Raw genomic sequence first — 16,907 nt, forward strand, 5'->3', positions numbered from 1 at the left:
ACCATAATCAGATCTGGCACAAATAGGCCATCTGTATTTCCTTCTGTGTGTGTGCGTCTGAGAGAGCGAGAGAGAGAGCGTGCATATGTTCTTCCATGTGTGCATTTTGTTTGTTTGTGCTTGTGTCATGCTGGCATTACTGCGGATCCCCAAGCTTTCTGTGAGTTTGGATGTGCATTTATTTTAATTTGTCATCATGTGCGCAAGTGTTTGTAACTCTGTCATTACAGCAAGTCCCTGAGGTTCATCCGTAGCCAATGGTGATAAGTAAAATGGAACATTACTTTTTTTAAACAAGCACACGATGTGCCAGTCCAACAAAAACTAGTTAGGAGGAAAAACCCATCAGGGGCCACAGACAATGGACTTGATTTGATCATTGACACACATATAGAAACACACTCATTTGCAGTGTTAAAACACCAGTATTGGGTTGCTGGCTGTTCACAATTTAGAGCCGCAATTATATCTGTCAGATAAAATGCACTAATGATTAAAAAAAAACTGCACTGTGTTTGAACTTTTGAAACCATTTCACTTGGCTGCTGTTTTCCCCTGTTTATTCAGTATTTTATACTTATTATTTATTCATAGCCTTAACAGTTCTTGCGGAATTTTTACATACACACAGATACACACCTTATTTGGTAACTATAAATTATGCAAAACCCACAACAACACAGGACCGGTTGTGAACCTCTCCACTGTAATAATGGCACAAAAATAGCTGTAGCTTGATTTTGGTTTAACTGTAAATATCTTCCTCATCAGCTTAGCTGCGTCCACACACTGCATGTCCACCGCTGGTCTTGAAAGCCACTGTGTTGACTTCCACTGCTTCCCGTTCCACAGAGCTGTCCTCTCGTCACGCCGATGAGCATTCAAATCTTTGTTGATTGTGAAAACTTTCATCATTACATCTGCCTCTGTGCCTTCAAACCCAACTGGATTGTTAAACAAATCAAGTACATCTGTTAATTTGTCATCTGTCAAAGCGCCCAGTCATGGGTGCCTTAACTGTGCGTTGTCCTTTGCAGCCCCCCACCCCACCTCACCCCACCTCTCTCTCTCTCTCTCTCTCTCTCTCTAAGCCAGGCCGTCCATCAGGCAGAAAGCACTTTGTGTCTATTAGTCTTCTCATCTGTCATCTGGCCTTTCTAATGAAGTCCTGGGTGGATTTATAACACAAAACACTCCACGATGCAGAAGGAGTTTGTGGGCACGCATTTGTGTGCGTTTGTGTGTGTGTGTTCAAGTAATTCGGTGAGTGAGACACTGAGACTAAGACAATAGGATTCCAGTTTGCTTATGCATTAAATGATGTGTTTTCTTGTGGATGCGTACTCCTCTTCTGGTGCCAGTGTTTAAAGGTTGTATATATTACATGAGTGACCTTGTGTTGGCGTGTGTCAGTGTGAGTACGTCCCTGCACAACAATTAACATTCTGAGAAGGAGAAGAGATCCACACTTTGTTGTAAAAATGCTCAAACTTCCAGCTGACTTTTGGGTCTGAACCAAAGCAATAACTCAAACAAATCCAGCAAAGTAACAGGGGATTTGTGAAGTCACGGCCGCCGCTCACAATGATGCTGAACTTTCATTCTGCCAAGGCGTTTTAGTCGACAGTGCCTCAGAAGCGTCAATAAACCACTTAAATCAAAATACATTTCGGATTACTGTAAAATCATTTTTTTCTTTCCTTCACAGAAGTCAGAAATGTTCCTGCTGTTCCTCTCTGTTTTCATTTTGATTTCGTTGTGTCCGTTCCGTTGTGTGATTATGTGTCTGAACTCGAGTGTCTATGTTTGTGTGTGGAAAATCTCACTTTGAGGTGTAGTTTATTGGTCCAGGAGCCGATGACTCTGTACTCTGCAGTAGACCTGTTGGTGATCTGGTACTGGAAGATATCATATCTTCCTGGAGCGTCTCCATTCTCATTAAAAACCACTGGTGTACCGGCACTTCCTGGAACAAAAAAGCAACAGATGTTGGAGAGAGAGAGAGAGAGGGCGAACTCGCTGATTTAATGTAATACTATTACATATTGATCTGTGCTGAAATGGCCCCATTCTTTATTGATCAACAGGAGAATAACCACAGTTCCCAAAAAGTGAAAGAAAAAAAAAAAATAAAATAAAAGTGCAATTTTATTTTGTGGCCAAATCTCTGATAGAATATGAAATGATGTATCCTCTTGTACACGCATTTCGTCAGATTAAACAAAGACTGTAAAAGTCTGAATGATTATCAAAGCTAAACAGCATGGTGACAAACAACACAGGGAATTCCCAGATTTTTGAGGAAAAATACAGTGTGTCGTTTTATGTAAGAAACTGTAACACAATACTGGACTGCAGCCACTGACCACTTAATGTTGACATTTATGAATTGCAAGAAAATGCCCAAAGGTTAAATAAAGAAATAATAGGAATGAGAATAGAGTAAATGCAACATTCACACATTTTCATCTTATTATTATTAAATAATTGAGAGTTGCAGAAAGTCTTAAATACACAAATTACATACATGAGGTACATATAAACTTAATGGAGTAATATTTCCTCAGGCAGTGCATGAAGGAGCTGAGACAACAAAGACACTGTCACCTTTAGTCTTTAATCTAGGTTGTGTTGCATTGCACCTACATGTGTGTGTGTGGTGGGGGTGTGTGATTGAATATGCACACGCTTGGATAAGTTTATGTGTCCACTAAGGTTCAGTTTTCTCACCACCAATAAGGCTTAACACAAACCTTTAATCCCTCTCTGACTTACTCGCCTTCCGTCTTTTATGTAGCAATACAATCAAATCAAATTGCTGAATCTGGCGTAGCATAAAGGAAATCCAATTACAGTGTGCATCTGGAGAAAGCACTGCATTATGGAAATTCCACCTGTGTGCTATAAGTCACTGATATGGTGGGATGATGCTGAGGAAATATAAAAACAGTTACCTGTTTGAGGCAAAGCAAGAGAGAAAACAGTGTGAAGATTGGAAACAGACAAAGGAGAGAGACAGACACGCAGGGTTTGTGCCAGAAACGGAAAATACCAACAGAAACACATTTAAAGGAAGAGTGTATGAGATAAAAACAAAAAGTGAATTGAGAGACAGACGAGAGGAGAAAGACAGTTCAAAAGAGAAGGGTGGAGAAAAGATTGCACAATAGCACAGAGAGAAAACTAATTACACAGACAGAGAGCACAAAAGAAAGAGAGGATAAAGACAAGAGAGAAACGCAGAGAGGGAGAAGCAAAGGCTCTGTCAATGTGATCATAATTCCCGAGAGAAATACATATAATTGGCAAAAGAGAGAGAAGAAGGAAGGATGAGTGTAAGTGTCATTGAGAGGGAGGAGAACAGAGGGGGACTAAATCGATAGAGAGACAAAAGAAGTAATGAATGAGGTCCATTTCCTTGAAAACTGGTACATATTCAACTGTACCCATCATCCCTCCTACTTTAACTTACCTCCTCAGACACACACACACACACACACACACACACACTCTCTGTCCAAGTCTTTTCCCTCACCTGAACTCTAACCTCACCTGTAATTACTAAATACCAATAAGGACTGAAAACCTGCAGTGAGGTATTCTGGCAAGTCGCTGTACGCCACAGTATGAGAGCCTCAATTAGTGAGATTTTCAAAGACATCTTCACAACCCAAACCGCACTTGTTTTAAACCCAAGTACAGTGTAAAATGTAAATATTTTCGTAATTAATGTGCTTGCTTGGCAACATACACCACTGCTACCTCTTATACTTAATCAGTGTAATTCCCCTGCCTAATCACCCAGTAACAAGCGAGTGACATCCTAAAAACCCACCAGAACAGCAGCTCAAAATGTCCTAGGAGCCAGCAACAACAACACTTAAACAATCGCATCGCAGTGCTTCACAAGCTACCCTACTTCATCTCTTTGCTCCTCTCGATCGCTCTCACCCTCCCTCTATCTCCTCTTTCTTTCTCTCTCCCTCTTGTCTTCTCTTGTTTACCTCAGCCTGTTGGGAAAGACGAAAAGGCCAGAGGAAATAGTCACGCAGACTGAAATCTTCAACTACCAAATCTTTCCTTCTTCATTCTCATTGTTTGTCATCTCTGCTTTTATTCACGGCACCGTCCAGTTTCTTTTGGTCATTTGGTCTACTTTCATCATCATCAACTTTCTTCATCTCTTCCCTTCTTATTTTCTTTCCATCCTCCCCCTTGCGTTTCTCACTTTTTATTTTTGTCCTTTCTTATGCCCTTCTTTCATCTGTTTACTTGATTTCTTAAACTGACTCCCCTCATCTCTTATCAATCCATCTCAATCTGCTTTGGGGTCTTCCTCCCTCTACTGCTTCCTTCATTTCAAAAATGCGGGGGAAAAAAAAATCTACATAAAAAGGGCCAACTGAAAAGACAAGCGACTCAGAGATTTACCAAATTCATCAGAGATCATACAATGTTGGGCTCACCAACAAGGACCCGCAGGGATGGACTGCTTGATTTGAGCTGCTCGATTGGCTTGTCCGTAGCCAAAAGACAAAAATGTTTATTTCTCTCTCAGCCAAGAACATGTCATCATTTCCCTCCCTTTCTTCTAATCGTCCGTTTACACCAATCATGCCTTTTCAGAGCTAGTTAGCCGCGCAAAAACACTTTGGAGTTGGAGAGAAAAAGCAGACCGCTCGCTCTGAAAGCGGCGGTTACCTGGAGTTAGACGTGATTATTCAATCTCGGTTTGTGTGTGTATACCATTTGTTGACAATTTTTGACTAATCTGGATGAAGACAGTATACTTTTACAGGCAGCAGCAATTACTGCAAACACACATACAAAAGGCGTGAGGGGAGTTGGCAGCATCTGTTGGGAAAACAGGTAGCTGAAAACCCCTCATCAGTTCTGATTAATGTGTGGCAGTGACAGGCTGGTCTGAAGTATCTGCATGTTGTTGTGTTTTGGTTTGTTTATTCAACACACACACAAAAAAAATATTTAAGAAGTGATGTATGTACAACAGGAGCATGTGGAAGTTTACAGTTATTCAAAATGCATCTCAAATTAATTAACATAAAATAATTACATACTTTTTCATTGTTTAAGAGCATTTAATCACTTTGACTGCTGGGTAGAAAAAGTGTGAAAAAAAAAACAATTGTTAAACATGTGAATGTGTTAATGTGAAGTGCCATCAACATGATAACTTTCACAACTTCCTTCTAAAGGGGAATGAATCTGAATAAAGAGATAAGCTGCCTGTCAGTCTGACAACTCACCTGCACCTCATCCCGTCGTGACACCTGTCCTGTTCTGTTACTCAATGCAGCCCTTTAGAAACGGATTTCAGACATAGTTCATACTGTATATTCTTACCTTGTCTAGCTTTCCACCCCAGTGATAATAAACTAATAACACTAACAGTAGTGTTTTAAAAAGTGCATTATGATATCATGCACCTTTTTTATACTTCTTACAAGGTACTTTATCTACAACAATGTGTCATATTCTGAGATCATCATGTTGCATTGTTCTGGGATAATCATGTATATCTAACTTGTTTAGCTTTTGTGACAATGCATTTTCTATGCAATATAATAATGGGGCAGGTGCAGTGGTTAGCACTGTTGTCTCATAGCGGGAGGGTTCCATGTACGGATCCCGATCTGGGCCCTTCTGTGTGGAGTGTGCATGTTCTCCCTGTGTCTGTGTGGGTTTTTTCCGGGTACTCCGGCTTCCTCCCACAATCCCATACAACATGCACATTAGGTTAATCGGCTACTCTGCATTGTCCTTTTTGTCAGCCCTGTGACTGACTGGCGAGCAGTCCAGGGTGTACCCCGCCTCCCGCACGTAATCAGCGGGGATAGGCTACAGTTCCCCGTGACCCTGACGGATAAGCGGTATAAAAAATAAATGAATGAATATAATGACTAAAACTGTAATAACAGGAAACAGGTACAGTATTTTCCTCTAAAATGTAATGGAGCAGAAGTATAAGTTCAATAGAACTACTCAAGTAAAGTAAGAGTAAATATGTCTTGCAGTCTTTAACAGAGCACTCGTATATTTTCTGAAACTACTGATAATGACGAATTCCTAAGCATCCAGTGATGCTAATTTCTTCTTCACCTCATCTGCATTCATTTGCAAAACCTCGAGCAAACTGTCAAACTCTGAATTGTTTCACTTGCTCTGATTTAGAGAAACAACAATGAAATCTGACTTTGAGTGTTTTTTATTTGGGGTAAGCTGGTTGCTCAGATTAAGACGCCTGAATGTGGTGAGAGTAGTTAATGCTGCTAGACGAAGGTACATGTGCGCAGATTGCAAGCAAACATTTTCCTGGAATTAGTTTGATTCCCCAGGTTTTACGACACAGGTAGAAGTTCTGCTGAAGTGTCCTCAAGCAAGATACTGCTCCCCTGCCTGCCAGAGGCTCTGCTCTGTAGCTTCCCTGCAGAGTCAGAGACTTACCCTTTAGGAATCAACTGTATAATATCAGAAGAAGCCCACAACTCTCACAACTTTTCTCTAGATTTGCAATGGAAGCTCACAGGTCATGAACTTTTGCTTTATTAATGTAATAAGATATCTACTAACGAATGAGAGATGTCATGCAATGAAGCCAATGTGAATTTAAATTTAGCTGAAATAGACTTTCAGATGAAGGGGAAGGGAAGAAGGGTGAAATAGAAGTGAAACAGTAATATTGGCACAGGAAAAGTAGATGAAGAATTGATTTGCTTTGCCACCAAGTTCAAATATATTCAATGTCAGTCACACCCATCTGAATCACACTAACCAGGGAGATGGAGAGAAGAAATGAAAAAAATAGAGTAAGATATATCAGAATAAAAGTGAGCAAGAACTGCAAAAATGCCTCAATCAGCTTGGCTGCCACAGAGAGGAAGAAGAGGAAAATAACAAAAAAGATGGAGTAAAATGAGTGACAAAGGAAGACAGAACTAAAAAAGGAGAGTAAGCAGGTCTGTGGGAACACATCAAGCCCCATCTATCAGACAGACAGGACGCAGAGACACATGGATCGACTCGAAAGCACAAGAAGAGAAGAAAAATGATGATGAACAAGTGAGAATATGTGTGAATATCACTGAAAAGACCCCAAACTTTCTTAATTTGACAGCAAAAGGAAAAAAAAGGACTAAGATCAGGGGTAAAAGAATAGATGGAGAGTGAAAGAGGAGAACTACAGAATGTGTGAGAACATCAATTAGCATAGGCATTAAAACCTGACAGAGTCAGAAACAGGCAGATGGGACGAGAGAGGAGCGGAGGAGAAAGAGAGTACATGAATAGCCTTAGACCTCTCCCTGTTACTGCAGACACAGTGAGACAAAGGAAGAGGGGGTAAAAGAGAGGGATGGAAGGAGAGAAAAAGAAAGGAGTAAGGGAGGAAGAAGCATAAGGGTTGTTAAGCCCTCAGCCTTGCCTGGTTCACTTGAGAAACACTGAGGGTGAAGAGCAACTCTTCATATCGCACACTAAATGTTTATGACACAGAGATACAAAAAGTACACTGCAGCATGCATTATTAAAACATGGGCCCGTGTGTGTCTGTGTGTGTGCATGCGTGTGTGTGTGTGTATGTGTTCTCAGTTTTTGCCAACAGGCTCCCATCTGCGTGCTATGCATTGACAGCACTAATAGGCGAAAAAGACGGAAACAACCACAAATGTACGGTAAAAGGAATGCAAAAAGAGAATAAGAAAAGGCAAAAGGAAAGTAATAATGACGCCTGAACTCACTCCACAAAAATACTGTCATTCACACAGAAGCCTACAGTGGAGAAGGAAACTGAGGAGCTGGTTATCTCTTGTCCTCATTGCTCTCTCCTCCCCTCTCTGAATTCTCTATCACATAAATTGACTTTTATTTTTTGTTTGCACTGTTTTCTGAAGCAGATTTCAGCACTTGCTGTAAAACCATCCTTACGGCCAGACCCGCCCTCCTTCCACAGCAGCTGCTTCTCCTTCCTCTCCTCTCCTGTTCAAAGCATATTTTGCATCTCCATCTCCTCCTCTCTCTTTACCTCCCAGCCTGGCTTCATCCCAGTGCTCTCTATCTCGAAAACTACCCATTTTCTCCCCTCTGCGCATTTCCAAAGTGCTCTAACTTTCCCTCCTCCCCCTGTCTTTCCATCCCTCCCTCTCAAATTCATCCCTTCTCAGCCTCTCTGTTATCATCATGACTTGCCTGTGCAGGGAAAAAAATGAAAAACAAAAAAAAAAAACGAGGAAAGCGATGAGATAGTTTGTCCGTGAGAAACAGAGCAGATAATAGAAAAAGTAAAAGAAACAATGCATGCTTGAAGGGAATCCAGATCTAAATGGTGCTCACTGTACATAAGAATTAAACACTTTGGCTAAATAGTGAAAGTGAGATTAAGATGGGAGAGGGGGGCTAATTTAAGGAGAACTGAGGAAAACTAATTTAAGGAGGCTCCATCTCTGTCGTGATCTGCGTTCACCGCAGTGTTAGATAAATAGGAATGCGAGAGGGGTAAAATAAAGATAAGAGGGACAGACTGAGGGAGAGGGCCACTATTAAGATGATCAAAAGAGACAAAAACAACCTGAACAGGGGGATAGAAAAACAATTTCAAGAGAATGAAAGCGAGGGAGAGGAGAAATAAACAAAACGAGAAACAAGGAGTTACATTACCAAACCTGACAGAGGAAAAGAGAAAAACGTGGGTGAAGGAGAGAGCCAGAATAATACTGGTACTACACCAGCTTTATGTAGTAACCCGGTCCTCAATTATATAATACTTATGCCGAGTACAAATCTAATAGGATATTTCTCAGCTCCAGCTACATACGTCAATATCTCCATAATCCTCCTCACTGTTTATTCTTCTTCCATCACCGCTATGTCCTGTTCTCCACCTTCCCTTTGCCCCGACTTCCATCCACGTTATGGCATAGTGCAAGTTTGTGTCTTTGCCTGCACCATGTTGTCCGTCAGAGGACGAGGTGTGTTTGTATTTTTCCATCTCGACAGTTGACAGACTCACATTTTACCCTGTAAAATCTATTCTCTGTCAACAACGCATTCCTGACTAGAAAAACACACATTCTGGTGTCAAACCAAACAATAACACACACACACAAAAAAAAAAAGCTGAGCAGATGTGAAAGTTAGTGGTGTCTTAGGATATGCAATAACAAATTATTATTCTGTCTCTCATTTCCTCAAACTCAGTTCAGCTCCAATTCTGTTGTTTTTGCGCCTGTCTGCCTGTCTACTGTATTCATTTTTCTTTCATATCTGCCCATTCTTATTTTGTTTTCTTATCTAAAATTAAATTCAGCAAATGATCCCCTTGCACAAATTAGCCCATTGCAGTGACAAGAGGTAATATTTAACACTGAGAATATAATAAGACAAGAGTAATAGAAAACACCAGATGGCGGAATACATTCTGCAATACAGTGAATATATTGGCAACATATGACTTTCCACCATCGAGCCTCATTCAGACAGAGTAATTAGAATGATTCAGAAGTGATTGGCGCAGAGTGGCAGTGTGCCAGGACACAGGAGTATCAGTGCATCAATGCACTAGCCACGCACGACACCTGACTTGGACTGAATGATTCCTTTTAAAGCAACTGGCCTGCCTTGTCAGTCTATCACTCTCTCATAGCATGGAAAAAATATGTAAGTTCAGTTTGCTTTGGATTTGGATTTGCCCCATCGTGCTGTGTTCGCTGTCATGAAGCGCTACCAGGGACAGGCAAGGCGATAACACCTGCACAAGGTTGGACATTAGGTCAGTAATCTACGACTTACTACCTGCTGCTTGTAAGTGAACAGCAGGTAGTAAGTCGGAGATTACGTGCGAGCCTGACAAGTAATGTTCCTGTCTGTGTGAATCACAAAACGACCCGCACGAAATAGTGTATTAAAATATCCCCTCTGTATTTTGTGAGATTTGATCTCATCTGATACCTGGTTTATTTTACTATGGGGAAATAGGCTGACATTCAGGAAAAGCAGGGAGACTGGAAGCTGGGAGAACAGGTTAGCCTAGCTTCCTTCAAAGTTTAAAAACCATCTTCACCAGAAATACAAATAATTTTGTACAGAGCCAGGATACCACTTTTCACCACTTTCAGAGTAATCCAATCACCTTCTGATTTTAGTTTCAATGGACAGACAGATGAGTTATATCAATTATTTTCATTACTGATTAATCTAAGTAATCTTTCTCTGCATCGATGGATAATTTTCTGTACAAAAGAAAAAGCCAAATTTTCCCACAGATCAAAGTGATGAAGTGACTTAGACAGCTTGTTTTATTTATTAACCATCCAAAACTTGATCCGACTCATCAGTGAGACTCCAAACCTATTTACCAACATGTCAATCTATTATTTGTGCTGTCCTGTTCTGTAGACCTTCAAGACCCAATTACAGTTAGGTGACATGTTTCTAAGACTGCTTCAGTCTGCGGCTCCCTCAGCTGTTTGTCCCCTTGGTTTTCAGTTCTGTGTGGCTCACTCAGGCTCCCCTGGTTCAAAACAACCACACAATACAGGTGCTGTCACTGCACCTTTTTGCATCTGTTCTGTCACGTCTGTTGTCAGGCAACAAAAGAGCATGATTTAATTGAGGGTTGCAAATGCTAAGTGCTAATCAGAGCTAACTGTTATTTTTGATCTGCTACACTTGATCAATCACACAGCACCTGCGATTGGCTCTAGTCAACATGATGTGAGTCAGAAAAGGGAGGAGATTGGACAACATATCGCTGAAAAGGCTGGCAAGTGACAGGACATTATTACTGTGTTATGTGCAAAAACTAACTGCATCAGCTTTGAAAATATCACACCCATAATCTTCCAAAATTTCCTACTTTGGTTGTTGAAAACAACTGCTTACAATTGATGGAAATCTAAAAGTAAAGATGTTTCCAAATGAAAAAGTTCCTACACCTACTTTTTCATGTTTTACTTGTCTATATGCCTATCTCCACCACTATATTTCTCTCAAGATGCTATTACATATATATATATATATATTCCTTCTCATTGTTTAATCTCAGGTTTTTACTTCTCAGGGTCATCTTGCCCTGGTAAAGTCTGATATATCCCAGTCAGTATGCCTTCTCTGTCTCTCACCATCTCCTCTCTGTATTTTGAAGGTCATCTTACACAGCTAGTCAAGTACTGAATGGCTCCATTTTTTTACTTTTATTATGCCCTGTCTGTCTCTCCATTCCACTTTCCTTGCCAAATGGAGGAACTGTAGATGACTTTCTCTCCTCATCTGCTTCCTTCTATCCAAAGCTGTTAATAGCCAAGCAAAGTTCATCCTTCTTTTACCTCTTTATCCTAACACACACACTCTTTCATTGTGTTTTGCACTTGCTTTGTCTTTTGTGCTTGCTGTTGTCTCCCCTGCCAATAAACTTTCAGATTTTCCCAGCCAGCTGTCCATCTTTTTTCTCCATCTACGTGCTATGATACCTTCCGTCTTCCCCCTGCACCTCGCCCTCGTCCTCCCTCCATATGTTCTCCCCTCCATCTCCCTCAGAGGTCATTAAGCTCAGGTAGACTTTCCACTCCCATAACCCCCTGCACTGTTTTCTTCCTCTCTCCAAGATCATTAATGCTTGGCCAGGTTCATCATCTTCAAGCAAGTTACTCCTCCAGCACTGTCCTCCTCTCTCTGAGGTCATTAGGAGAGAGTGAGCTTCATCATCTCCTACCTGGTTAGTCCTCTGAATCCTTCATCCTTTCTCTCATACTTCTCTCTCTCTCCCCCCAAGGCTGTACAGCCATGTATAGAGTTCATCATTTCAAAGTCAAGCTGCACTACTTAGTGCTAGTCAGTTCCTATTGTGATATCCATCTTGTCTCCCAGCAGGAGATTTATAACCTGACAGTGATAAGACCACAATGAGTTTTCTTCCATAGCAAACACACACACACGCACACACACACATGCTTGTACCAAAAATAAAAGTAAGCTGCTGTTGTTTGTTGGAAAGCAGAGTCCATGACGCCCTGTATGCAAATTGTCTCTTCCTCTGAGCATCTTTTTTAAAAATCCAAAATTTTAAAGTTTCTTCAGCTGAAGAGCATGTAAGCAGCTACAGAAAGAGGTGGTCTTTATTCATAAGGTCTGTTGAACTCTGCCTGCCTTCCCATGTATTGCCCCTTGAGGACTTATATTTCAGGAGACACAGACTTTGTTACGATGTAAACACTGTGGCTATGCAAGGTGTCTGTTGGACACCAAGTTGGATCTTGATTTAAAAATGCAACTACAAAGCTATTTTAGCACAAAAATTATGCTCACTGTATTAAACATCTACAATAAAGTCTCCATAGAGGTTATGTAACTTGCTTAAAAAAATCCAGTAAGAAATGTGTATTGGGTTTAAGTGCTCCTCACAAATTCAAATTCAAATTCATCAATCTGCTCAAAACCTAAAAACGAGTAACAGAAAAAAAAATACAAAAAAGCTTGGGAGAACAGCCTTCGGTTGATGACTCAATGCCTTTAGAAAAGTAGAAGTGATGGTAGAGAGAACGCAAGAGTCTGACAGAAAGCTAAGAAGAGAAGGACGGGTGGTGAAAGCGAGACAATAGAGAGAACGAGGCAGAAAATGGAGGTGACAAATTAAGGACAGAGGCATGACAGGGAAAGAAAGAAACAGAAAAGGATAGTATGACAACAAGAGAGAAAAAACAAGAAACATTAGAAATGGTTCTATTTGAAGAGGCACTTTGAGGCTTACAACCAGCAAAGCCAGAAGAATGCGAACAAACTAATTTAATCTGTGGGGGCGACAGCAACGTGTGTGTGTGTGTGCGATGCTTCTAAATTTGTTATACTGCATGCAGCCAGACTGATACTATTCTGGAGAAGAAATTAGCAAACAGAAAAGTACTGCATCATGTATCAGTGATATACTATCCTTTATAGTTTCTAATAAGAGTATAATATACTCTGTAGCCAACCACTAATGTTGATTTCTGTTAGTTAGTACCGAAATTTAAGCGCAACCAATGTTTCTAATTTTTGTAAGTTTTGTTCTTTCACTAAATCTGAAGGCAATAAAATTTGTCTACTTAGTCTAATTTGTATCAATTGGGGACAGTTCACCCCAAAATAAAAAATGCATAATACCTTTGACCGTTGACTGTAATGGTCCTAGATGGCACTTGGCCTGTGGTGCACAAAATTTCAAAAAGTAAATGTCACAAAAGCTCAACAGCAACGTCTCTCGGCAGAAATAATAGCCTGTTTACCCAAGGCAATCCACAGACTTTGTTTTGGACAGTTTCATGTCTACCAGAGGACACTGTATCCCGACACAGAAGGAAACATGCATGTAAGCATGGATGAGGGGCTTGTGTTTGAAGGGTGAGGTGTAAACATTAATGGTGCTCTCCTTAACTCAGCTGTAATGTTAGCATGTTTATATGGCTACTCTCTCATCCAAGAGTAGATGCAGATTCAACATTTAAAAAGTATTATAAGACATATCAGCCCCATCCAGGTTGCGATTGTTTGGTCACGAAAAAGTGACTGACAGGCGCATCTTACATCAAGTTAAACACATTTCTCAAAAGCCTGCCAGGAAAGCTAAATAGCCAGCCAACCGAACCCAAACCTTGCTCATCGTCTACTGCCTTACTGATTCAGCTGCAAAACCTTGACTAACAGTTGTATCGCTCTCCTTTCTGCTGCCAGTGCCTTCAGGCTCACTAGGCTCAGATGACTGACTGGTAAGGGCATCAAATGAATAATTTGTTACTTTAAAACATTTGCCTTTAACAGCCTCAAGGGATTTCGACCTCTTCTCTCTCCACTTCCCATCTCCACCTATGCATTTCTTTTCTTTTTGTTTGTCCATCTTATTCCACTCCACTATTTATCCAAATATGACCACCAAACAGAGGTGGGGAAGGGGAAGAGCACGGGTTAAGTTAGACTAGACTGAAGCAAAAGTAACTGGCTGGGAGAGAGAGGCTAACAAATGTATTACCCAACAGCAGCAGGCTGGGAGGCCAGTCAGTCACACAGCACTTGGCTATTTTTGCCAAAGTATTTTTGTCACCTCTTATACAAATTGCAGTCCCAATTCTGAGAGAGCTGAGACACCATTAAAACAAAACAAAAAAGCAATTACAATAAACAGTGTTTAACAACAATGGTTTTACAAAGTGTTCTCAAGTTAATGTAGGAATATGCTTTATGCAGTCATGTGTTTCACAAATTACCATTTCCTGCCCCTGCCCTTTTCATATCCACTCATGGTACCTGTTACCAATGAGCCTGTTTACCTGTGGAATGTCCCAAACAGGTGGATTCCACAACCTTCCTATCCCAACTAGCTTGAAACACATTGTTAGCAAGTTCAGAATAAACACATCTTAACTGAAATCACTGAAGTTGATAAGGTAAAATTTATTGTCTTTGTGTTGTTTTAAGTTGAGCATACATCAGAAAGAGCTATCAAATTTTCATCATCTGTTTTATTTATGTTTTGCAGTGTCCCAACTTTGAATCAGGGTTGATATCTTGACAACCTGGTTCACAGAGTGAAAATCTGATTTTATTGAAGGATAATGTCTGAACTTTTTTCACCATGATACTTATGTACTGATGCTCACATTTAATGCAGAATAAAGCAGTTGCAAGCTTTGGAGAAAGCTTAAAGTGAAAATATTCTTGAAAAAAATTGTTTTGGCTTCGGATTCCATTACTCATAATGCCATTGGTTAGTGTGTGCATTTAAGCATGCTTTATATGTGCATAAATGTGTGTGTTCACCTGGATAAGTCAATAAACCCACTGGCAAATAAATGCTGGACAGCATGGTGTGTCATTGATGCTCCAGGGTTTGTTTGCTTATTGTCTGTCCTACCTGCTCTGCAATGCACCAGTCTCTATTTGTTTGGAGATGCGTGTGTGTGTGTGTGTATACAGTGTTTCTGGGGTTATTCCAATAGTTGAGTTAAAGATAAGGCATTACTTTGAAAATTGAATGTGTATCACGATTTATTACTACAGTATATTTATGGTAACATGGTATAAATATTCAATTGTTTTTTTTCATTGGACATTTTTCTGTAGAGTTTTCCAAATGTAAAAAGAAAAAAAAATGCTTTACTTTTATTTTGAAGACAGTCACCCTAATTATGAAAGAGCTTATTAATCAAAGGTTTTTAAGTTGGTGTTAACCCAATAAGCTACATGAATTATTATCAGCCACATGAAAAGGGGGGAGTCTTGGAAAGTCAGTCTTGTTGAAAGGAACATCCACCTTGAAATCCAACAGCTGAAGACTACTTTAATAGCTTTGTCTTCTTCCTTGTCTCCCGATCTTGCTATTGTGCACCTCACTTCCCTTTTCTGTCAGTCTTGCCTGTTAGGCTTCACTTTATAAGTTAAGTTGTCTTACAACAGATCCTGTGGTAGAACAACAACTGCCCTAACATCTTAAAAATAGTCCCCTCTCTCCAACTCTTCTTGTCTAGTTTCCATATGCAGCTGCTCCAGAGGTGAATGGGGATGGATTCAAAGAGAACAGAGACAAATACAATCCATTCTGTTGCCACTTTATCTTCTTTTCTCCCTTTATGTGCAAGAAACACAGAGAGGGAACGATATAGCTGCCCCCATCTTTGCCCCTTCTCTTTTTATTGTTATCAATGTCATGTCAACCTGAAACAGATCAATAAAAACTACTTTTAATGGGAAAGCACAAACACACCCAAGCATTTGCACATAAACACACATAAAGTAGCCGGCTTAGAAGCTTTAAATCTTGGAGGCTTCTGTCGATATAAACAACCCAGATAAGAGTAATAAGCCAAACGCCATCATTCCTCTGCCCCTTAGACAAATACAACAGAGAAGCCTTTTAAACATTTAAGGACAAAGGAATGGTGGAAAAAAAGTGCCCAAGTTAAAGTTTCTTAGAAAACCTTAAAATATATTACATCCTAACTTTTCCAACTTTGATAACCGCCTTTAGAAAGGCAATATATAGATGCCAAAACGTACCACGTGTTTGATGCCCGAATTTGCCAAGCTACCTAGGCTCCTTTCTACGATTTACTGCAAATGATTATGTCGAAGCCCCAAAGTGAAAAATGAAAGTTATCAAGTTATAACCCCCCCCCCCACTACCACCACCTTTTTCTGTATGCAAATTTGTCCACATTGTGGGCCTTATCGGTTTTATTCCACTGCGGTGTTTTATCACTATGCAAACAAATTAAGTCACCAAAAAACAAAACTGTTTTATTTGTGATCTGGAAGAACAGTAATACTAAAACAAAAACCTCAAAGTCACAACCGTATTTTTAGGTAAGACGACAGGTTCAGGAAAAGGCCCATTAGGGACCTGGGACCCTCTATGTGATTTCAAAACCTTCTGTAAGATGTGAACAGATTCAGACATGACGCAGCTCTTCTGTCTCAATTATTATACGTTTCCAGATGTGACTGATGTTCGACTGGTAAGAACAAATGTCAAAGCATCGGAAACATTTTTTCAGTTAGATGCGAGTGAAAACAATAAACCAGTGTCATGATAACGTATTCATGCGACCTCCATTTAATCCTCATCACCCTGTGCTGCACAGACTGCCATATTCATTGCATACTTCTACCTTCATGCTCACATTTTTTGTATTTGTTAAAGGACTAATCCTGAGTATTTCCCAAGTTTTAGCCAACTTAAATACTAAAGAGGAGTCATGTTGGATCATGGGGAGTGTATCATTATTTATTCATACTCAAGTTATTTTGAACCTTTCAAAGCTTTGATCAGTGAATTACACATCTACTTGGATCAAAAACACGGCACTAAAAAGAAAAAGGCATGACCAAAGGTGTCATGAGGACGTGAAATATTTGCTGGTGGCAGG

At 40.2% G+C, this 16,907-nt stretch overlaps 1 protein-coding gene across 5 annotated transcripts in view; it reads right to left on the minus strand.

The window, feature by feature from the left end:
- grm8a (glutamate receptor, metabotropic 8a) overlaps nt 1-16,907 on the minus strand; it is a 252,609-nt gene that overhangs the window by 73,916 nt on the left and 161,786 nt on the right. For all 5 annotated transcript variants that reach the window (XM_046379333.1, XM_046379337.1, XM_046379335.1 and 2 more), the window contains one exon: nt 1,827-1,966. In XM_046379333.1, the coding sequence (XP_046235289.1) occupies nt 1,827-1,966 (140 nt within the window). The remainder of the gene's footprint in view (nt 1-1,826; nt 1,967-16,907) is intronic.

The sequence above is a fragment of the Scatophagus argus genome, chromosome 22 (genome assembly GCF_020382885.2).
Source record: "Scatophagus argus isolate fScaArg1 chromosome 22, fScaArg1.pri, whole genome shotgun sequence".
NCBI lineage: Eukaryota > Metazoa > Chordata > Actinopteri > Scatophagidae > Scatophagus > Scatophagus argus.